We start from the raw sequence: 24,683 nt of genomic DNA, 5'->3' as shown, positions 1-24,683 counted from the left end.
TGAGTGGTCCTGCCTGTCACAGGACAAGATAACCACATCAGTAAATACTCTCCACTCCTCAGCTCCTCACCACCACACCACCACTACCAGGCCCAGCATTGCTCTCCACACACACTGGTGCATCTTGTAAATTCATTTTCAGCTTTCCTGTCATGAACATCTGAGAGCCTAAATCCTGATATATATTTAGATCATTCTTTTATAAATCCATTTCTATCATGGGTATGAAGGATGCACATAAAAGCGCATTCCATATTTAATACATAGACATATAGTACCAGCCATTCTCCTCTCCAAAGGGAATTCTGACTCGAGTTACAGTTAGCTTTTCTTCTGAATTTGATGAGGTCTCTAGTCGGTATCGCACCAGCAGACTCCAGTTTCACAATGCGATCTTTTGATATTGCCCTCTCTTCAAAACATCACCGGTATCAAAGACGGATTGAATTAGCGATTTGTGGTGTATTTATCTCGATCTCAGAGTAATTTTGGGCTCTCTGTCTTAGCACTCAAGCTCAATGAAAACAATAAATGGTGTCCTTATCTTCTGGAGTGAAATCAAGATAGGCGCAGGAGGCGAGTGAGTTATTTGTGGTTGATTTAGAGGGGGGGGTGGCAGGAAATGGACACCCCTCTCACATTACCTCTCGCCATACAGCAGGGGAAGGAGGGAGGCAGAGGGAAGGTTTTTAATCAGCAGAAAGCTGTGCTCCTAATGTAAAAGTGTCAAAGATGTGCCTTAGCACATCTTGCAATGAGTGAAATCTGGTCAAGTCCTGTGTTAAATTGAAAAGGGGGCCGCTGGGATTTGGAGGTGAGGGGCCAGGGGACTCAGTGATAGCAGCATCTTGGTCAATTATCACAGTCTCCTCTGCTCTGTTCTACTCTTGAGGCCTCTCTTCGCCTGTCTGGCCCAACCAAGAACACAAGGAAAGGCCAAAACTCAAGATTATTAAGTAGCAACATTTTGTGGATTTTGAATGTAAGCAAATGTTTTTGAAGTCTTTGGATCAGGTCTGCAGGTGATTCCACGTCTTTGCTTACGGAATGAAAAAGCGCAACGTGTCCCTCTGTACCTCGCCATACCCTGCCTGTAGGAGCATCGGGCTAAATGCTCACGCTACAGCTGCATGTCCTGGCATATCCCAGCAGCCTCGCTGGCTGGAGAGAAAAGGATCACTTCCTGGCAGGTGCAATGTGGGGAGCCACAGCTCTTGCCTTTTTTGCTGACTCACCACCAAAAAAAAAAAAGTATACTAGAGTGGGGAAAAAATAAAAGTTACCCACCACTCTATTTATATGTGTATGTGTGTAGTCTATTTTAACCACCTGAGTGGAAGCCAGGAAGCCCACACTTGCCCCATATTTTAACCAGATGTTGAAGTGGGGGAGGAAAAGCCTCACAAGAGTCGTACAATCAAAATAATTATCTTTATGGGTGAATGTTTACAAAGTGTTAATGGGATATTCTGCAGGCGGATTAACTGAGTCTGCTTTTATGTGTTGAACATGATAAATGCTTCTGTGTATTAAAAGACCAGCACCTTTTACTTTATATAGGAGCAACACAGTTTGTAGATATCTTTATAGCTTCCTTATAAAGAAGTATAGATCATCTATAGTCAGCCATGAGGCTCCTCCTCTATGTCTCACCTCTCCCATCTATCCACAATGAATCATAGCAGACAGGACAGGATACGGCCTCTTTGATAGACAGTCAAAGAAGCACCAGCAGTGATTTGTAGGCACTGGGCAACAGTATTGCTGTAACCCGTCCTCTTGCCAAGCACTCATATCAGGTGGAGGCATAGGTGCAGGCTTATTTTTGTCATAATTCATATTCCACAATATCAAAATGTGATTTCTAATTTTTTATTTTATTATTTAGTACCTGATTGGACAAGTCAAATTGAAATTTACAGTATGTAGGCTGACATCTAATAGAATTCCCTCATTTCGCTTCAGGGGAGTTTGTTTTTGGAGCATATTAGCTTCGCTGCATTGTAGTTTGACGGAGGTTTTCTCTCAGGAATCAATGTTTAATTTGAATAATCACAAAAACTGTGTTCTTTTGGTTTGCGGGGACACCAGTGTCCCAGATGAATAAAGAAGTAAATGAGGGGAAGAAAAACAGGTAATTATGCTGAACCAGTAAATGAATGACCCACTGACCCTCAGTCCTAATTGATTTTGTAGAAGCAAAACGTTTTTATCACCCATTTTGATGTGTTTTTGTTAACTTTTTTTTTTTAGATGTAATTAATTGGTTATGTGAACAAAGAATCAAATACTAGAAACTGGGTTGGAGGAAATCTGTCTCTTCCATTTACCAGTAGGGCAATTATAGTTGGCAGCTTGTGCTTTGTGGGATGATGTCATATCCTGGAAGAAGAGTAAATATTTCACCTCCCACCATAGTCATTATGCCCATAGTGTTATTTAGCTTTCTTTACTGTTTAAAAACCAGCATACATAACATTAACATACAGTTGCCTGTTTGGTGGAATAGTTACGCTTGTAGATACACAAATTATGCAAATGAAAAAGTGGAGGAAAAAAAAAAGTCTCCGGCAGCTGTGTATTTCAGAAATAGCATTGTTCAGAGATTGCCTGCCCTGGGTCAGGCTGTCAGCCTCACAAACCGTTGCAAATATGTGGCGGTCAGTGAGTGTATGCTAAGTTACAGTGTAACGCTACGTTTGCAAGCACACTGTCTGGGTGATGACATGTGCTACTTTGCATGTAAATTCTTTAGCGATTCACCTCCAAGTGAACCCACTGAGAGCGCTTCTGGTGCTGGCTTAAAGACAGAGGTGTGTTTTTATGACTAGGTGAGGCACGTCCTCTTCAAGGCCCTCAAGCACTGTATCCCCTTTACCCTCCCCTTTAATCACTGTATCAACTGCTCTCATAAACTCCATGAGGTGTGTATTTGTGTGTGTGTGTGTGTGTGTGTGTGTGTGTGTTTGCTTGCATGTGTTCCCAAATGTGTGTGTGTGTGTGTGTGTGTGTGTGTGTGTGTGTGTGTGTGTGTGAATGCCGTGTATATGCGTCCGTGAGCATGTGCCCTTCCTTGTTTCCCCATTTTTAAACTTAATCAGCAAAAATAAAAGCCGTTGTAAGCTAGCTCATATTAAAGAGGTGATTATTGGTAATAAATACTTTTTATACATACTTATTACAGAGGCAGTTTTCTTCTTGCGCTTAATGAGAGTAATTTGATTTGCTTGAGAGATTACAGTTTCCTAGAATTAATGCGGCAATCCCCATTCCAAGATAGAGTGAGATCTAAGATTCTTCACAGGTCGTGTGCTGCTAGATGCACCCCTCTCACATAGCAGCTAATGGAGTTGAACAGCAGTCTGTCATCCCCCCGCCCACCACCCCAGCAGCTCTATAGCCCACATGCCCTTGGTTCCTGCAGTGCTTGTTGTTTGGGCTACTTCTGCCACTTGCATTTTACTTTTACCTCTTATTCGCGCCAACTGCTACTAAGTACCTCTCTCTGAAAAACAGGGGGATGGTGATTTATTGACTATATGCAATGTTCAGTCATCAATGAAAATTTAGCATCTGGGCAAATTATTCACCCAGTTGCACTAATTCAAATGGTTTTCAAGTTGCACCAGAACCTGTTTTTACTAAGCATAGCTTTCTATCCTCAGTTTGTCGTTGTTTAATATTTCCATCACATGTTTATGTAAGCCCTCCAAGCTTAGTGCATAACTTAATTTGAGTTGTGATCATCTTCTCCAGCGACATTTATTGAAGCCTGCAGCCTGCAGGTCTCAGCGCCTAAAGCTGAAGGTGGCTAAGGCAGATTGAGGGCGGCCAATTCTGTCACCACACTGCACTCCGCATGTTAATTAAGCTTGAGGTGGTTTGGAGAAGTGCTTACACTCAAAGGACTTTTTTTCATGACTTGTTAGTCCATAAACACTCTGGGAAAAGTTCAAATGAAAGAGGATTTGTAAATTGTGAATGTGGTTGGCCAATCTAATCTTAAAAATTTTGCGAGTACTTCTGATGGTCTAAGAGTTTATTTACATTTGTTGCCTTAAAGCTATAGGAAACTCAAAACTGTTAATTGTCTGAAGCTTTAGGTAGTTGTGTAAAGTTAAACCGTGTTGTTGGCTAAACTACCTGCCACTCTTAGCCCCATATACAGGCCCTCACTGCAAATTACAAACACTTACATCTTCTCAATTGCGTTTGCGTACATTCAAAACCATCCTGGTGGTCAGAACAACCTGTTCTGTTTGGTTAAGGCGGACATAGAACACAACAGTCAGTAAGAAAAAAAGTCTCTGTAAGTGAGAGGGCTGGCAAAGGCAGGTGGCAGACAGGCAGAAGATGGCTTGGTCCGGCTGGTGTTAGCAGAGGTGAGGCGAGCGATGAAGAAAGGCGTAGGCACAAAAATCCACTGAAGTGACGGAACAATCTGACAATGAGGAGCACGAGAACAGGGCCAAGAACAGCGCCGACAAAACGTAGCAAAACATTTTTTTCAAATGAAACGGTGGGGCCTTGAACACCCAGTCGTGTACGCAAGCGCACTGCATTTTCCTGCCTTTTTAACACTGTTGTCTTTACAAACTTGTCATGGCTGATTGGGTAACACCTGTGACAATCCCACCAAACAGAAGAAAACATACCTTAAAGCCTGTTGCGGAACATTGCACAAGGTTTCCAGGAAACATGTCGTTCAATCCGAAAACGTTGCAAAACTTTGCAAAACACTTTGAGATTGAACTCGTCCCAGGTGTATATAACCAGGAAGTAGTTTAGATGATTGGATTAAGGTCAGTACCTCAGCCAGGTGCCTGGCAAGCCGCGCCCGCAACACGCACACATACATGCAAGGACATACAGTACAAAGGAGGAGGGGAAACAAGAGAGACACTGGAATCACAGCCAGGGCTGTGACACAACCCTTTTTAAGTTATTTAGTTATTTCATGTTTTTTTTGTAACTTCACATGCTTTCCACAGTAGACTATTAAATAACGTCTGTAAAAATTAGACATGATTAGTTGAGCATAGGATAATTGAAAGGTGCATCGCTGCACACCTTGCAATTAAAAGTTACCACGTGATGTTGGCACCAGAAGTGGCAATCCTTTGTTTTCCCATTACACCTTCCACATCTTCCTGCTATGACAGTAAGATTAAAAAATCTTTGAATCAGTTCTTGAATCCCCCAAAAAGTGAGGTCCACATGTGTCACATCATCTGCCTGTGAGACTATAATACATTATAGTCCAGTGTGACGGGTGATGACCCTGCTGGAGATTACCCCTCTTTATGGCTGGAGCAATCAGATTTTTTTCCCTCCTTTCTCTTCCCTTCCATTATTCCTGGCGGCATAGGATCATATTACCCATCTTGGAATGACTTCAACAGAGACACTGCTATTCCCAGGGAGCTGTCTCTCCCCGCTGCAACTCAATCCATAGCCAATTGGACTGGCCTGTGATTTATAGAAAATCCTCTCCTTCGGTGAAACTCTCGCTCCACACACACACACACACTGGGAATTCTCCCTCAGCAGCTCATGATGTGTTAGGTCTCAGGTCAGGACAGTTCAAGACAGTGAGCATCAGTGGGAAAAGACAGTACAGTTGAAAAGCACAGAAAACCTCACCATAAAGGCTACAGTAGGTTTGTTGAAGGCAAGATACATAAAACAAAAGAGATAATACTTTAAGGCTCGTAATGAAATCAACAGATACTATGGGAAGAACTTGTTTGCTCTTTGGGCAGATGTCATTTCTAATCCATCTTCAAGGGAACAGCCAATAATTTGCTTTGGGCAGCGTCTCGCCTGTATTACTGATTAGTGGGATTATTCATCCAGATGAGTTAATCAACATGCCCTGCGGTGCAGAGGCTGAAGAGTGGTCAGCTGACAACACATCAGCTCAGGCCCCAAGCACTGTGACTCTCCGTGACTGTGGCAACTGTCTGATCACTCTTCCCCTCCTCAAACACTATACTATAGTTGTGTGCAGACTACATTCATCTATATTCACCACAACTAAATTGGAAGATTTAGGGGTTTTACTGGTCGTATCCTGAAAGTCTCGAGTGTATCAATGATGTTGAGTCCTCCGTCTATGAGACCAGGGCAGATAGATCTTCCCATTCTAAACAATATCATTCACGCATGATAAAATCTGCTCACAGTATTCTAGGTCTCACGCTGGGTTTTTGGAAGCGCCCATTTTCCCAAGCACAACACACCCCGTTACAAAGTGATGCAACACTTCCAACGGAGATGCAATCGGGAGTGCATGTTTTCTAACAGTCCATCTAAGTACCCAGCACAGTTGGCATGCCTCTGCTCTTTTCCTCCCACTTTATCAACTTGACAGATATTATCGCCGTATTCAGTGGTGGGCATCCTGAGGCATCATATGCTCAGAACAAAAAGCTAAGGTCAGGGAGAGAGGGGCCGCTGAGATCCGCCGGCTGCATTGTTCCCACATCGTTTGTGCTTTTGCCTTTTTAGCTCATTTTATCCTCCTCTCACTCTCCAAGTCTTTTTTTCTCTTTCTCTCCATCTGCCTCTAAATGACACCTAAGCATTGACTGCTCCTCTGACGGATCTGCCTGCGTGTGACCTCCCTCCTTTAGTAGAGCCATTCACAGGCATTCTTAAAGTAGAATGCTTGGCTCTTGGCGGGTAGACATAAGAGAGACAGTGACACGCGGCTGTGCGCTGATAGACTTTCCACTGGAGTGGGTTAAATCAGCATCAGGCTAGTGGAGCTGATTACTCCAATATGAAAATGCAGTATCTTAATGGTACATATTTTCATGAGGCAGCCCAGTTGCCTTTCATTTTGTGGCTAATACGTCTATTCTTATGAGTCATTTACTTCTTTAATTACCTTTAGCAGCAGATGCACAATGGTGTATTAATGTGAATGATTTTTACTGCCACTTTATCATACTGAGCCTATGAAGTTGAAAGGCGTAATTGAGGTGGAAGAGCGACTCATGAGAGAAACAATATTTAGCTGACAGCTCCTCTTGTACTCCGGGAGGGTGTTTATGAGTTTACACCGCACTAAAGCTGTAATAAACACAGTATTCGTTTAATAATGGCGGGGGACGGAAATGCTTTCACTCAGCTCTACTCAGTTATTGAATAGTTCCAGGAAGTTGTTTGGTATAATCAGACAGCACCGTGCATGTGTATGTGCTTACTTGCATGTTGTTGCGTGTGCCTTGTCACTGTGTGTTTTGCATGCATATTTTGTGGGCAAATGAAATAAGTGTTTGCAACAAGCAAAGCCTTATTTGCTGTTCCCCCATGTGCAGCATGTGCAACTCTGACAATCCATGTAATTTGCATGTGTGTGCTTGTGATGTGTCTATGTGTTTTGTTTGCAGCCTGTGTACTTTCCTTGGTTTGATTTTCTGATCCAGACCACTCTGAATAGAGGCCTTCTTTAGCCATCTGTTGTTAAGCTGCTGGCTAAGCAAGGCTGGGGAATCCAAACAAACGTAGAGCACACAGCAAACGGAAGCTGTCAGGCCTGCATAGTTGGGCTGACCTCCCTGGGTTGGGGGGGGGGGGGTTGACCCCTCTGTACCAGGCTCCGAGCACCCGAACCGCCTGGTTGGGGCACTGTTTACCCTCCTCTCTGCACCTCCTGCAACCTCCGCCTCCCCTCTGCAACATTCTCCTCTTTTCAGCTCTCTTCCCATCTCCCTTTTACCGCTCTCATCTCTGTTTCCCACTTTTATTCTCTTCCTCCATCTGCCTGTCCTCTACCCCTCCCTCTTTTCACTCCACTCCCTCCATCATCAGTCCTGCTTCACAGCCCCCCTCTCTTCTATCTCCACTCACAGTTAATAACTTTGCTTTCGTCTTGTTTTCCTTGGAGTCATTTTTTTTTCTCCAAAAAACATTTGTCAGGCCACTGCATTACCTGTTATGGCGAGAGAGGGGGGCGGTGACAGGGGGAGGTGTGTTGGACAAACAGTGAAGTCAGATTTTGTCTTATGTAAGTGCACGCACTGCTTTATTGTTTAAACGTAGGTATTTGAAATGTTTAGTGTTGTCATAAATATTAATAGATTAGTTGAAAAGTGCAGCGAAGGAAGGGATTCTAATGGTTTGAAGTGGGTATAAAACGTTGATTTATTTATGTATTCTACATGAATTAGTTTGGAAATCTAAACACAGACTGGAGAGTGTTGTTGTGAGGGCTCAGTAATGCGCAAGGTTTGAGCATCAGGGCCTGTTTTCCATGTGGAGTGGCTTTTTGGAAATGGCATTAATTATATACTTACTGGGAAACCAGACTTTCCCTGCTTTGCATTGCAGATAAACGACTGTATTAGTGAGGACAAGAAAAAGGAAAAAAAGCAATTAATATAAATAGACATGATCCTCGCTGCTTATCCTCTTACATGTTTAAAAATCACCCCTGCCAAAAAATAAAGAAAATTATATGCATTTCAGTTGAAATGCTGCGTATGTTTCCACAGTCAACACACCTCTAGCGCCATATATGCCGTCAGTCATATTGTGAATTTAGAATCAGTCCTACCCCCAGCTATTTCAATTTCATTGACAGAGATTACAACAGCCCATATAAAAAATGAAATGACTGGATAACTTTGCATTTTTTGACTGCCTGTGGAAGGATGTTACATTAGCTTAACATGTTAGCACCTTATGTTGTAAGAGCTGGTGTGAAAATAATCCAGCTTCTTGGCTTGGTTCGGCTACCACTGGGGAGCAGAGGGCATTGAAACAGCAGAGGTGATAATTGTAGATGAGTTGAGACGTGCGATCAGTCAGAAAGTCAAGCAGATAACCTTGACATTTAGGCCGCTGGTGTCGAAGCCCCACAGAGGCTGCAGCGTGAGACCAGAGGGCCCGGTGTCTTCTGAGCAGGACTACATTAAGAGCTAACCTATTAGTCGAGTTGTTGCTGGCTGACTCTGAGCCACACTCTCCTGACTATTAAAGCCTAGCCAAACGTAGCCACTGAGTAAATACACTGAAGTGCACACGCACACACACACACACAAGTGCAAGAACACACAAACAGATGCACATCTTGTTCCTTCTCCTTTTCTCCGAGTGGCCGCGGGGATCCGGTTACACCTGCTTGCACATCTTCTAGCAATTAGGAGCAATCTGCTTGAAAACATTTCACGTTCAAGGTCTTCCCCAGCTGTGGCAAGAGGAGCCGGACGTTTATAGAACTATAGAGGTCTCTCTGTTGATGGGCCTAAGCAAACAACGCTGGCCCATTTCTCACTGACTCCTGATGGAGACACCCTGAACATTTCCCCCCTGAGCATTTCCCCCTCAACATCTGTGGTCTCTGGACTTTTTATCACATTCACTTTCTATTTGTCTGTCATTTAGAAAATATGATGTGAGTGGTGTGAGTCTGCCACACAAATTCTCTCAGATCCCTTTCCTTCATGCACAGTTAGATTTGGCCTTTTGATTGTTACTGTGGGTCAGAAAAGGCATAAAATGAGGAAAAAGAATACATATCTCAATTATGTCGTTTTTTTGTCGTAGCAGGAAAAGGTGCAGTGTGGGATTCAGCAGAGAGAGCAGACTTCACTGTGTGGCAATGCTCTGAGCTGGGATTTGTAAGACACCCAGAGCTGGCTTTAGCAGCAGGAAACCCCAAAGCCTGTAAATAATCCACATGTGCAGACTGCACATAAAGACATCCAGTACTTAGCAGTTCCCTTATCACAGCGTGATAGCCCAGGGACATAAGAGACGCTACTGCCTCTACTCACTAATATGGTGTGAAAGTAGATGCAGATAAAACGCCTGTTGTTTATTGAGGAAGTTGCGTTAGCATGGAGAAGAGGGGGTGAACTTTGAACACATTTGAACACAAATGGGGAATATAAAAGAGGACTGCAAATGACAAGGATACCAAATCGCACTGGCTTCGTTTCTGATAAAACCTTTGTCATGTGCTGGAGGCTGTTTTCTCATCAAAAGCACCTGGAGGGTTCACTGCCTCCATGGTGTGTGTGCGTGTGTGTATTTGTGTGCACGCACACCCACAAACAGTGAATGTATATATGCTGCGTGGATGTAGGTGTCTATCTCTGCAGTTGGGTGCTTATTCCAGTAACAATCTTGCCTCACAAACAACCTTAGTTTGTGATTAAAACAGGGCTACTGTTGTCTTGTATGCTTACACACAAGGTGATGTAACCTACACGCAGTGTATCACAAATCCTGATTTTTTTGTGTCTTTTGTAAATGTTTTTTTCTTTTATCTCAATGAGTACACATTTTACTCATACATCCACCCAGTTGATCATTTGTGTACATCTTTATCTGGCCTGAACATTTATTTTTTTGTCACTGATCAGTTTAACCTCATCTGTCTCTTAATTTTAACTATTACACTAATTTCTCTGTGCTTCACATGCTGTGTGCCTGTCATCAGTTTCCAGTTTATCACAGTTGACCAGAGGAGCTCTAACGCGTGCACGTCTATCAAGTGTCCAGTACCTTTGAATGGAAGATCAAAAGAGGATAAATTCCAGAGGAGGAGAGCGAGGGGGACTCTGAGCTAGAGGAGTGGTTGCTGTGTAAACATCGCAGTGACAGTTCACAATAGGTTATTTTAGCTCAGCATTAGGCCTCTCAAAAAGCATGCCCAGCTCCACTGGCCTTTCTAAAATATAAACATGACAGCAACATTCCTAAACGTGTAGCAGACCTCACAGCACAGGTTCTCAGCCCACTCGCCTTTTTGTCTCATTATTTTCTATACCAACAACAGCGTTTTACTCATCTTGCATCTAAAGTTTGTGAAGCCAACATATCCAGGCATGTGCTGTCAGGCAAATGAACAGAAATCACATTCCTGCCGATGTCAAAATGAGCATTGAAAATGTTTGTGTATGATCACATAATTATTTCCCTAAGTTTAATAGGAGGAATAATTTATTGAAGCTGTTGACATGAAAAGCAGGATGCTTATGTTCATTTTACTATACATGTCTGGACACTGTGACTGTCACACATGTTACCGCAGTTCTGATTGCATAATTAATACTCTGCAAACAACCTTACTTTGATTGATGTAATGACATAATTTGTTGTATGTTTATATTACAAAATGGTCATAGCATCAAGAATGAATGTACTATTTTACTGTGCTTTACCAGTGCACATGTTTATCTTCATGTGGTGATCATTGAGCGGGTTTGCTGCAGATGATAATGAAGGAAGACTTCCCAGAAATGTATTTCTTCATCCATTACTGTGTGAATTTCCTATCATATCCTGTTGACTCAACTCTCTTTGTTCCAACACCCTCGGTTGTAAACCCAGACAGACACACCACACACACACATTTCACTGCATGTGTCATCAGTTACAGGGAAAAAGAAAACAGCGAACTTTGTTTACTCTTCAGTGTGCCCGTAATACCACGCCTTGGGCGTTGTGAATGATTTTGTTACCGTTTTTTGAATTGTCAGCGTTTCACTGTCTTAGTCATTCGAGTTAACTTTTAGTTTATGATTAATACTAGCTAACACTTCAAAAATCATTTGTTCATTTGTTGATTAGTAGAGCTTCTAATTTAATGTTAATGTTATGAATATTGCTTTAAAACTACTGACTTTCGTAACTTTGGTGTTGTGATGTGATGCTGAAATATCTTACTTTTAGTTTTATTCTGTGAGTTGAAATCATTGTGACTTTCATAATTTTTTTCCAATAAAATGTTGGAATTTAAAAAAACTTAATTACTTTGAATTAATTTATAAAACAATAGGCATTTTCATATGTCAAGGACTTTCAGTAACATTTTGTACCAAATATGAAATATTGACCTGCTTTTAATAATTAAAATAATGAAGAAACAATATAACCTTGCGTTAGCACTTTTCCGATTCCCTCCCCATGTCACTTCAGTTCACATCATGTTTTTGTTGCTGATTTTTCGACCAGATTGTAAGTTGCACTGGAGAAAAGGCTAAATGCCCAAAATGTAGATATTGCCGTCATGTGTGGGAGGGAATCTTGCTTACATCTTTCTTGGTTTCAATTTATACACTTACTATATGAGTAAACGTGCTTACAGGGGGCTTCCCCTACACAAATTTCAAAGCAGAGGACAATTAGGCATGCAGAATGAGATATGTTGCTCTACCGTCATTTATCTTTACATGAGAGCATAAAGAAAGACAGAGACAGACAGAAAGAGGGAGAATTTATGTACTTTAAAGTTAAGCATGGTGAAATGCCAGGAGTGTGGCCTCTTTGTAGACTGCGGTCATATTTATGCCTCATGATGTCATCCAACAGCCGTGTGTTTGGGAGGGTCAACACATACACCCACTGACAGACCATCACACAGCTGTTCTCTCCATCCCCTAACTGTCTCTCTCCCCTTTTTGTCTTAAAGTATTGTCAGACTTTACTGGCAGTAAGACCAGTTCTCATAGTAATCTCTGTCTCTTCATCCATCCACATTGCTTTCTGTTTGCCCTCCCTGTAGATAACTTACTTTCACACAGTCTTACACAGGTTTCACTCACTTGTTCACATGTCGCCCTAACTTTTTCCTTTTTTGTGTTCTCTCTCTCTCTTTCATTATCGTCTTGTCAAACATTCCACCGTTTACTTTTACAATTTCTGAACTTCTCAAATCATTGACCGGAGAACGTATAGATTGTCCCGTCCGAGAGATGAGCGTCAATGTGCCCCCGACTGTTTGTTTAATTGTGGGAGCAATCGTCTGAGGAACATGGAAAGAATGAGGCCAGTTATTTACCCAGATGGTTTACTGGTGGAGGTGTGAGACTGGCCAGCTCACTGTGGGAACACAACGCTTGCTTTTCTTGGTATCGCTGACCGTTTTCAAGACCACTGTGTTTTTTTCCCCCAGCTCTCTCCAGCTTTGTTTGCTCTGGATGGCATGTTTGATTATTTATCGTAAGGGAAAAGGGAGTAGCTGGAGCAATAAACATGTGACTGCACTGTATTTTGTTTTCCACTGAGAGGCCGTGTCCTTTAACAGATATTTGAAGCAGCCATAAAGTTTTTTTTTTTTGGGGGGGGGGGGGTTGACTGAGCTAAAGGAGGATCAAAAGCACTGATTAGTGTCTTTGTGACAATTTGTGTTTGCTGTAAGTGCAACTTATTAACAGATAAATATTTCTTCTGGATGGCTGCAGTTGATTTTTTTGTCTTCTTTCTGCCTGTGAATTTGTTTTGACATCTGATCATTGTTCCCTCTCTGTTTGCGGTGGGATTGTTTATGCCAGCGTTAGATTTATGGCTGAGTGGCTGAATGGGAGCGTATGAAAAAGATGGTCTGTAGTGTTTGTTTGTTATCTAGCAGAAGGCCAAGGGAATATTGTTGTAACGGGATACATCTGCTCTGATAATAGGCAGCAAAGTGTTCTCAAGGGTCTTTTAGCATATCTACATCTAGCCTTTCCATCAGACTTTAACAAAAAAATCTTTTTATGTATTTCTCTCTATTAGGCTCTCCAAGTAGCTCGGCAGATACTCCTTCAGCAGCAGCAGCAGCAGCAGCAACAGCAACAGCATCCCCAGTCACAACTGCAGTCTCAACCAAACACTGGCCGCAAATCCCCCAAAGACAGCGACAAGCAGCAAAGCCTACAGGTAGCATAAATATGTTGTCATTCTGAGACACCCTCCTATTTATTAACTCATGATTATCAGATGGCTCGGTTATTTGACTTTGCGGTTGATAAAATAAAAAAAAAAATGAAGTGAACTTTTGCAACTCTCTCTAGAACACAGTGTGCGAGAAACAGCACTAGTCTAAGTTCACAAACAGGAAATTAAAATTGGCACTGCAACATTTGCAGTTATGTATGCTCGCGCATTATGTGTGATTTAGCAGCACACACACAGGCACACACACAATCAGCCATGTGTCATCAAAAATCTTAACACAGAACATTAGAAGCAGCAGTACATATAAGGGCACTTTTGTGAAATATATAAGCCTGAAAAGCCTCTGTGAGGCCAGTTTAGATCATCCTGTAGTACCACAGTCAGGGAAGGAACACACATCAGCATGTGTAGCTGATCCTGAGTTTTTGCAGTGGAAAGGCCTTTTTTATTGACTGCACTTGGTTTAGGAGGTGTGCAGCTTGGGTAAAAGCAGGTGAAAGTGTGGGAATGAGGGAGAATAAAAGGGGGAAGTGAGAGAGTTTCATTCCTCCCACAGAGAGACAGAGAGAAGTGAGTCTGGTCAAGCAGAGGAAACTCCATGCTTTCCCTGTTTGCCTTTCAATACTGCTCTTCATACACTGTACACACACACACACACACACACACACAAAAAGGAGGCATGTGCCTACCACCAGCAGCAGGAGGTGCTAGAGAGCAGCCCACGAGAGGGGTGGGTGATCCAGGTGGAGTAGAGATAGACAAGCGAGGGGTGGGAAAGTGTGAGGGTGGTGAGAGGTAAAGAGGCAGTAAGACAGTTATTTTGACTGCCTTTGTGGTGCAAAAAAAAAAAAAAACAGCAAGACAAAAAAAAATCTTGTTCTGCTTTTAATATGAACAGCGCTGCATATCTGATGCAATATTTACGTTAATTTCAGATCAGCTGCCTCAGAGATGTATATCTTTGTTTGAACAAGGAGCGGTTGTTTGTGTCGTGTGAAATTGCAAACGACTTCAGGGCATATTTGGTAATTAATACGGAGACCCTGTTCTCTATGTGTGTATATATATAATATTTAATACCCTTACTATCCCGTTGGGAGCCCTTTTTAATGAGCTATTGTAGCAGCTAGGTCTAATGTCAGGTTGTGAAAAAGCCTCTTTGTTGTGCAGATGTCTTCGGAATAGCTCCAGAGGATGAAATATGACTGTGATGACCTTTCAGTTGTGTGTATATTTGTCAGGATTCAAATAAGTTGAAAGGATCAAACTAAACAGTTTCCCCAGCCTGGCAGGGAATTGTGCTGCAGAGGTCAACAGAGGGGACCACAACGGCAGATTCCAGCGTACAGCCAGTTGTTGGTACATAGTGAAGTACTAGACCATCTCCTGCAGACAAAGACAAAATTAAAATTCTAATTTATTAATGTATACAGAGAGCTTGGCCAAGCTGTCACTCAGCTATTGAAAAGAGAGTCGGGCCCTTTCCCCCACTTCCCCTCCCCTCTCCTGCCCGGTTCTTGTGAAGAGAGCACAGGCTTCCTCTAGTATCTAACTAACACTGTAAATTGCCTGCTCTCTAGTGTTGTGTGTTACATTTTGCTGGGTTGAAACTACCATTATGAAAAAGCCACAGGTCCAGACAAGTGTTTGTTTATCTCTGAATTACATATTCTGCTAATTAAACACTCCCTAACCACATACGCATGTACAGTTTGAAGCTGTTCGTAGATAAACATCAGTGTGCCGTTCTGTGTGAGGATGTATTACATTTGTTTTTGTTATTTCTCTTCTCATGGTTTTTTTGTGGTGAGATTTGACTTGTTTTCTCTTTTTTTTTTTCTCACACACTGTCTCTCTCACAAAAACATTTTGTGAAACACCAGAGGGTAACGGTCTGAGTCTCTTCTCACTTCCTCTTTTAAGAACAAACCCGTGCTTAGAGGAGCCCCCTTCACACAGAACATTCACTCTATCGCCATCCTACAGCCTGGATAATGATTCTCTGTTGAGCTGGACTGGGTCATCAAAAGACATGATCCAACAATTATGAGGCTGTGTAGTAAGCTGACACCCCATAAAAGCACCTGATCTGCAGACGAGGCTCCATTCATCTCAGAGGTCTTCCCATTAGGCAGAAGGAGATGTGCAGAGAGACTTTTACTCATTTGGAGATGTGACTGACTTTCCAATTCAGTCTTATTCAAGTCAAAAATAATGAAGCACGGTGTATACAGAACATCTGATAAAAAATGACCTGCATAGAGTAGTAAAGGGGAGAAATATGAGTCAAACAAGCCTCAGAATCCTTGATCAGCATTAAATGGCTCTTTGGTTTTATATCCTCAACAGGGGTTGAGGATATAAAACTCTGGACTCTGGATGAAGATGCCTCTGCTGTATACTCAGCAGCCTTAGAGTCACTTTAATCAGACTAGATATACAAACAGCTGCTGTGCAGGCTGGAAAGCAGCTAAACATACTTGACTGGTCAAAAAGCCAGTAAATTACGTTGACAGAATGACACGTGTGATTAAAAGAATCCAGTCCGCATTTACCTTCGGTGCTTCACACCTACAGTGGCACGACGACGAGAGCCGGCAACTTCCACCCCGCTAATTACCATTATCAGTGAAATGGTAGGGTTTGACTCATTAGTTCCATGTGCATTTAATTAGAGGCAGGCTGAAATTGGATTTAACTTATTACTTTTTCATGGATCACTTTCTTGTCATCACTTCAAATTGGATTGCAGCCCCAGGTAACTAATTATGCCAGCCGCAGGATCAGGAGTGGAGAAATAGGTAATTAGGAACAACACTGTCGGACCCTCGCTGATAGTCCACCAAGCACCAAGGTGGGAGGAAGGGGGAAATTGAAGCTCATTTGTGGCGCTGCTCACAAGCCTGGCTGGTTAACTATACCTCATTGCAAGAGATCCTAGGTAGGCATCCACCTCCTACAGGGGATTATGTGGCATTCAGCTGGGCTGAAGATGTTGTGTCAACATGGTGTCTTTGCTATCAGTGTAATGCCCAGATTATGCTTGTTTCCCATCTGGGATTGTGCCTGAGATAGGGCTGGGCAATAAAACAATAATGATAATTATCGCAATATAATTTTCCTCAATAACAATATAACAAATCAGTATATCAATAAATGTCAATAAATGTTTTATTTAATTTATTACGATCGAATTAGCACTTTATTTTTCTATTAAGATATTTATTTTGTTGAGGAAAAGGGACTGAAAACAATTTTACTTAATTTTACTAAAGCATTTTTTTTTATGATAATAATTGTATTGAATGTTCTATCTCAAATTTGTGAAGTGATCCGCTGTTTGGCAAGTGTTTGTTGTGTTCTGACCATAAAGAATAGTTTAAACTTGATGAAAGAAACAATGATTTGACATTTATCGTGATAATTATCGATATCGAAAGGTATGAATTTTTATTGTGATTTTTGGCCATATCGCCCAGCCCTAGCCTGAGATTGGCCTTCATTATTCATGTCACTGGTACAGTGTGAGGTATGGCCAGCAGCCAGCTGAAGTTACCTGTGTGGACACTGCTTGAATGACATTGACTGGTTTCTGTCTGTAGTATGTCTGCGCTGATGGTAATGAGAATACATGAATGGTTCGTTTGATGAGAGGCAGGTGGATAATGTAGGAGAGTAAAAATATACTTAATACATCTAGCTTTAGTTTAAGGCAGTTTTTACGTGTGATTCAGAGCAGAGCTATTTAACTTATAGAAGGTATAGCAAAAAATGATAGAGCGTGCATGTTTCATCTTAAAGTGAAGAGCTTCGTAAAGAGTTTGAAGCTCAATGAGCATCTCTATCCATTGGGTTTCATTGTTTTTTGTATTTATTGTACTTGTGTGATGGCCTTTTGTTTTTAAATGAGAAGCACTATTCACTATCCCTGATGAATGTTTTTTATTGAACATTTTTCATGATGTCAAAGGTGCATCACTTGTTATTCTTCACACACACAGAAACTACTGATAATGTTTCAAAACCATGCCAGCAGAGAATTTTCTTATCAGTTACATTACCAGTTAAAGCCACACTTATTTCTCCTTTCCTTTTTTCTCCCTCCTCTCTCTGTGTTTTCACACCATAGGGTACAGGCTCACAGAGGGCATCTCCAGGTCAAGAGATAATGTCTTTTCAGTTTACAGGATGAAAGCCTTTTAAGTTGTAGAGCGCCCCTCCAACTCGCCTCCTCCCCACGTTTGCTCTTCACATCCTTCATTTCTGGTCTGTTGGGGGGGGAGCGTGATATGACACAATCCAGGGGCCAAGCCTCTGTCTGACAGGACAGTGAGAAGCCGCCAGCTCTCCTTCTCTCCTACTGTTTTTGCAGCGGGCCCATGGCATTGTCCTGACACATGTACACCACGGCGCTCCAATCTGTAAGTCATTAGAGCACTAGGCCGAAGCCTGTCAGCTGGAACTCAGCCAGTGCTGCAGGGCGATCTGAGGCAGCATTTCGAGGTGTTCCCGCAGCCCAGTCGGCCAGTGGCCCAAAGTGGCACAGCAGTGGTAGCCCACTGGCGAGGTGACAGTGAGCACAAGACCGGATTAATGTTCTGGGTTAGTTACTGCGAGCTAAAGATTCTCTTTGCACAAGGAAGACCGGGTCTAAACAACAGGAGTGTATTTATATTCTGTCTATATTCATATAAAATACATGTTGGAGAATTTTAGACTAGAAATAATGCTGATATGAAGAAGAAGAGGAGTGCTGAACATAGAGAGACATTACAATGAGTGGTGGCACTGAAGCACTGAACCAAATCAAAGTATTGCCAATTTCTAATTAATTCAATTAATGACACAAGTAAGTGGTTGGAGTAAAACCACAATGTGTTGTTTTTACACATTTTTGTACATCTTAAATAAATGACATAGAATGTGTTTAGTGAGCTTTAGAGGTGCTGGTACGTGGATTTTGTAGCCCTTGGGCAGAGTCAGGCTAGCTTTTCCCGCCTGTTTCTAGTCCTTGAGGTAAGCTTAGCTGGCGTACAGACAGCAGATTATCGTTCTTCTCATCTAACTCTTTGTAAAAGAGCCAAAATCTCAAACTATTCCTCTAAGAGTTGTTGCTGTTGCTTAAAATTACAATTGTTGACATTCTTTTGCAGTCTTCGCTTCTTTAGGATGTGCTGTTGCAATATTATATATCCCATAATTCTTCAGTTGTGTGCGTGATCCTCAGAAGGAGTTCATCACTTTGTGTTTGTAAAAAGTCTCAAGGTGATGCTGTAATGAAATCTCATTTTAACGCGTGCGTTGCTTTGAGGTGATACAATCTGTCAGGAATGATGAACACAACACCAAGGCCAGCGCTCGCGTGGAACCCCAGGATCATGCCGTCTCTTTTGCTGCTTGTTTTCCTTGTCATATTGTAAAAATGTATTATGTGTACTGTATAGATTAGAACCAGGTTTGGGATAATCCTGTCAGAATGAAGTCATCTGTCCCAGTTCCACACAGCCAGGCAGAGACTGGGGGGGGCTGCTGTGTTAGGAGCTCTCTCCCAGCCAAGACGATGACTGTCGAATTGACTCCAGTCACAGCGCTGGGAGCTACTTACCATTTTCAGGATCCTCTTTTCATTTGAGGCCTGATGTTTCCCTTCAAGCAGTGAACCCTCTCAACCCTCCACCCCACTCAGTCATCCACCCAGATACACACACACACACACACACACACACACACACACACACTTCCCCTTAAAATTAGTTGTATCTTTGTGTCATCCTCTGGCGCTATATCTTGATGTCAAGCGTGTGTTGTTTGGAGTGATTCACACGCCCTTTACAGAGGGGTGGAAGGACGGATGGATGCACAGTCAACCATAGCATTAATAAACACTAACAGCTATGCAAGGTGCAAGTCAAGTCAGCATCAACTCACAATGTAGTTTCTCTTTGGGTGTCGTTACACAGTTGTGACAGCTTGGCGATTCTCTGATTCCATTTTCACTTTTTGTTAGGCATAAGAAAGAGAAATATTGTCTCGCTCAGACAGCATGAGAGAGATTCAGATACAGAAGGGCCTTCAGCTACATGAGGACATAATTTGGAGATATATTTTATGTTTGTGTTGGACGTTGTTGTACATTATAAACCATCAAAGCGCACAGCCTAGTCATCCATGTAGCTCCACCCAATCTGCAGAAAGCAGAAAGTCAAAGTAAAGTTTTCTGTTGCGTTTTAATTTTGCCTTGTTGGTTAAAAGAAATTCATTTAAAGAGTGGTCCAGGAATCCTCGTGAGGAATTTTACTGGTGAGTAGTACTGGAAACAGGACAGCAAATGTTTAGTAACAGAAAAGGTTAGCTAAACATTTAATCAAAGGGGTTAGTGGTGCTCTAGACTTACTGTGAGAGTCTTCCTTAAAAAGTGACAAACTTGCTTGGACCCTGCTACAACCAGTGAAATAATGATAGTAAATCTATCTGTGACTGCATATCAAAGCCTTTAAATTACAATATCATATAGTTAAAATAAAAAGTGCTTTATGCAAATGTGTTTTACAAGTCAAGTCATTTTTATCTTCATGGCCCCCACAGAACCATTGTTATTGCTTATCAAAATAGTGTTGCTTTGTGTTAATATAGTTTCTGATTTAAATCAAAGATGAATCCATCACCAAACAAGACACAGCAGAAATTCCCCCACCTCCTTAAATCGATGTTGCTCAAACCTAAAAGTGTTCTTGTTTTGACGAAGTGAAAAACCACACTAGACGGTACGCGCTGAAACACAAGCTCCGTTATACACTGGCTGGCATATCACCTCAGGAAATATTTTGCAAATACAGAGTTCACATGTGCTGACTAAACAATGTGCTCCTGAATGCTGAAATTAAAAGTAAATAACCAAACCCGTATATAATAGACAAGGAGGAGCACGGTGACTCAGGCGTGACTTACTGTAACTCCATTCTGCTTCGGGTGATAACCTCATTCACTCTAAATATGACTTATTCCAAGTATCAGAGGGAGTATCGGTAGGTTGCAGGTTGTCATGTAATTACAATGGAAATACACTTAATTTTAACAGGACTTTTTAAAACACAACACCAACAATAAATACAACTCTTTTTATTTATATTAGTTTAAATAATAAGTTAGGTACAAGGGTGCAGAAAAATCACCTAATTATAAAATAAATGCAGTTTTAATAACAGTAAAAGTTTAGTTAAGAAAAAAAAAAAGCCATTGTCTTAAACTTTAATGTAGTAAGCAATTAAAAATGGGCCCTGGATGGAAATGACCAGATCACCTTTGGTTTTGTTATCCTTGACTTCAGTATATTAATAATGTACAAAGGAACCATTCCACAGCTTCATAAAGGTTTTGGTGCTATCATTTCACTGCTGCAGAAATGACATACCACTCTCCCTTGTACCACTGCAAGCGAGTGGCTCACTGAAATCAAATGTAGGTTCTTTGTGGACTGTGCAAAGTCTTAAGTTTTGGAAGAAACAATTAACAAGTTGTGACTTATGTATGCGATAAAATGCTCTGTGTCTGTTTTGGCTTTGTTAGGGGACACTGTTGAAATAATATAAATATAAATAAATAACAGAAAGATCACATATTATTGTACTGGTGTGGATCTGAGAGGTATTTTTGTTGCCTTGGCAATATTATATAGAGCAGCTGTTATTTATATAGGTCCCACACCTGCCCTGCTGACTCCCATCATCAGTAAACAATGATTTACTTTACACACACACAGGGAAACAGACTGTGTTTGTTTTCTCATGACAATGGTCCAGGTCACCAGAGCCTTTCGAGAAAAGGAATGACTATAGTTTTGTATTTTCCTCCACTTCCTTTCACTCCTCTCCTCTTTCTGTAGTAGCAGTAAGACACTGGTTGGCATGCCGGTGCAGCTTATTCACTGGCCGTGTTAGTGTTTTGGAAAGGCTTTGTAATTGGAGCTGAGTCGTTATCTTTAGTCAGAGCCGAGCGGAGCAGAGCCCAGGCCAGACCAGACATTAACTCATACTTTCACTCTAACTCAAGCAGGAAATGGGAGTATTTTATAATGTCATCCACTCTGTCATGAACACAGTCGCTCGGTGCTCTCTGTAAACTATCGCAGGGGATGCCGGTTCAAGGCTCAAGGATATTGATGTTTCTCTGTGCACAGGAAGAAAAAAAATAATCTATATAGTCTGCGTATCACATCGACACATATGTGTAATTATTTTACATGGCACAGGCACAGAGGCAATGGATTAGAAAGACAGTATGTGAGAGGAGAAGCTTGAACTGTGCGTCTGCTAAATTTATCATGAGGCCTTTGGGAGCGTTGAAATGAGAACAGTGGCCTATTACTGCTAAGAAGGTGTTTTATTGAGAATACGCCGACATACCACCCCAGGGAGAGTGCCGGGGGAGAAGAGTGTGGCCATAGCCTAAACCACTTTGTGCGTGTGCGTTTGGATGTGTGTGTGTGTGTGTTGAGTGCGTGCACTTGTAAGCACATGCCCGCATGTCACTGTCTTTCTGTGCGAGCCGTCTTTTGGTGTCAGTTAGAAAATAAAAGCGTCCTTTTCTTCCACTTATTTATTCATTATGATATGTATTGGAATTGTCATTTTTGACACTTGAGGTGTCCCAGTCAATAATTTATATAGGTCAGGTCAGCTTAGCAGAGCTCATTGTTAGTTATTAGCAGATGAGAGCAGTGGCTTGTTATGCAGGCGCTCTGTTTATTTTACCAGTGTGTTTGCGGACTGGAATGCGTCCCATGAACATTCCTTCATCCTTAGCCAAGGGTTTATAGCTGTTGATATGAGCTGTGTTTTAGAGCTCTGTTATTCAGCAGTGTGTTTATTGTCATGATAATTAACAAAGTGAGGTGTTAATCTTGCCTCATGCCTTTCCTCTAATTCTTTGTTAAGTGGGTTGCACAAGTTAGTGAACCTGATTTTACTGTTATAACTAAAAGTAGGTTTGATTAACAACCCATTCCATTTCTTTATGTACAGAAATTTGAAAAAGACTCATGGTTGAATTTAGATAAATGCTTGCGAAAGGTAAGATTTGTACAGTTAGAAGGTCAAAAATAGAAACAGTATGTATATGTTAACATGATCCAGGCTTCTCACCCTGCCTTCTCTCCTATGGTGAGTTCAGTAGGATCTCCAGTAGGTGGCAGGGCCCTGTTTTCCTCTCCTGTCTTTTCCCCTTACTGAGTGCACATGGGTGTTAAAGAGTGTGATGATATTATGACAGCTAATTGCTCTCATTGGGATGGAGTTGGATGGATTGCCTGGTAGCTGGTATAATGTTAGCTATTAATGCAAGTGGTTTTAGCTTGTCTGAGGCCAAATTGTAGGATAAGTGTTTAAAAACTGGGAGAAAAAAAAAAGTTTATGCTGCTGTGGTAGATTTTATGACCAAATACACACAAAGTTATATTAGTATATTGCAACCAGTTGCGTGCTACGGTGCAAGAGTACACATTAACATTAGTGGAGGAAATATAAGGCAAAACACCCTGTTCTCATAAATACATTATTTTGCTATAAAATATAATACATTGTATGAGCTTGGGAAATTTAAAAGGAAGAGAAAGTCAAAATAACTACAAAGTGTCTGAATTGTTTGTGCATTTGTTGTTTTCAGCATGTGAAATGAGTTGTGTCTTTGTTCTGGCACTGTAAACAATTCCATTTAGCAGAACAATAAAGGGGCTGATAGCAGGGCCAGTTTTCTTTCTTTCCGCTGGATAGCTGTGTTTACTTATCTGTTGTTTAATTAAAGGGCCTCTTTTCTTTAGGCTCCCATTGTTTCAATAGCACGGCCGGAGTCCCAGCAGGGGTCAAAGGGTTAACAGCCGTCAACTGTGTCTTTTTTTTTTTAAAGGGGCCCCCGCACAAAGGCACGGGTTCACCTGCAGCCCAGCCCGCGGCTCCCTATTGTGTGGCCCCATTTGAATTGATTATGTTTAGAGGGCTGGTTGTGATTGGTGGAGAAGGGCGTGGTTGATTGGATAGTTTTGTATCTTGTCAGCCAGGGAGCAACCTTGCGCGTGCAATCTGTCTGTATCCCGAGGAAGGTTGGAGACTCCACAGCACAGCAGCGCTTGTTCTCAGCCTCCCTGTCTGCCAGCCTGTGTGCCTCTACCTCTCTCTCACTCGCTCACTTACTCTCGCTCTGTCTGTCTGTCTCTCTCTCTCTCTCTCTCTCTCTCTCTCTCTCTCTTTCCCTCTCTGCGCTGCTCTCCGCTCTGCTTCACTCCACACCGCGTGGCCCAGCACTCTGTTTACCCTGCCAGCTAAATGGAGTTTGTCAGGTTTGTCAATATGATTGATTTCTGTGATTTTGCCAGCTTTCTTGTGTAAAAAACTTGACAATTTAATTTGACCAGGGAAAAAGAGAAAAGGAGGCTTATTGTCTGTCTATCGTTGGTGTTTTATCATTGTAATTGGTTAATTTTGTCATGCAGTTTGTATGAGAGAAGCAGTTATCCGGGGTTTACTTTGCCGTTGAGACTTGCAGAAAGCAGGTGTCATGTACGTTAGATCTACTGTGTAAGAATGTATTGCATTTCAAAACAAGACTGTATGGATTAGGTGCCTCTGTTTTCCTGTGTACTGTGCTGTGGATGGTATTGAGCATTTCACTTTGAGTTCAAGCAACAGTTTCTTTTGCTTTGTTTGTTTGTCAGTTTCTGTAGGAGTTACCTAACCATTTACAATAAGTTTCACAACTCTCATTTTATGCTGTTTGTTTAGTTTTGTTTACTTAACTGATAACCAGTTAAGCAGGATCCGGTACTGTACTGTATGCTGTGTGAATTATGGAAAGGTCTAGGCAAAACAGGAGACAGGTTTGTCTTCTCTTTTACATTGTTGTATACTATTGTTTTTCTCAGAAAATGTCATTGCTTTATTGTTTAGAATATTTCCAGGGCAAGGCATTTAAAGTATAATAATATAAAATATTTAATTTTTTGTCACACATTGGGTTTT

The 24,683-nt window shown here is 41.7% G+C and overlaps 1 protein-coding gene across 16 annotated transcripts in view; it reads left to right on the top strand.

The window, feature by feature from the left end:
* foxp1b (forkhead box P1b) overlaps window positions 1-24,683 on the top strand; it is a 150,462-nt gene that overhangs the window by 84,603 nt on the left and 41,176 nt on the right. For 14 of the 16 annotated variants that reach the window (XR_006829119.1, XM_046076244.1, XM_046076252.1 and 11 more), the window contains one exon: window positions 13,513-13,656. The exons of 1 other annotated variant lie outside the window; for it this stretch is intronic. Coding sequence is in view for 13 of the 15 variants with exons in the window: in XM_046076244.1 (XP_045932200.1) it covers window positions 13,513-13,656 (144 nt within the window). In the remaining 2 variants the exon portion in view is untranslated. Of the gene's footprint in view, window positions 1-4,351; window positions 4,383-13,512; window positions 13,657-24,683 lie in introns of those variants that run through there. One more of the 16 variants, XM_046076256.1, reaches the window with a different exon arrangement.

The sequence above is a fragment of the Micropterus dolomieu genome, linkage group LG18 (genome assembly GCF_021292245.1).
Source record: "Micropterus dolomieu isolate WLL.071019.BEF.003 ecotype Adirondacks linkage group LG18, ASM2129224v1, whole genome shotgun sequence".
Lineage (NCBI taxonomy): Eukaryota > Metazoa > Chordata > Actinopteri > Centrarchiformes > Centrarchidae > Micropterus > Micropterus dolomieu.
The sequence above is the reverse complement of the archived record's forward strand: the minus strand, read 5'-3'. Positions and strand labels throughout refer to the sequence as shown.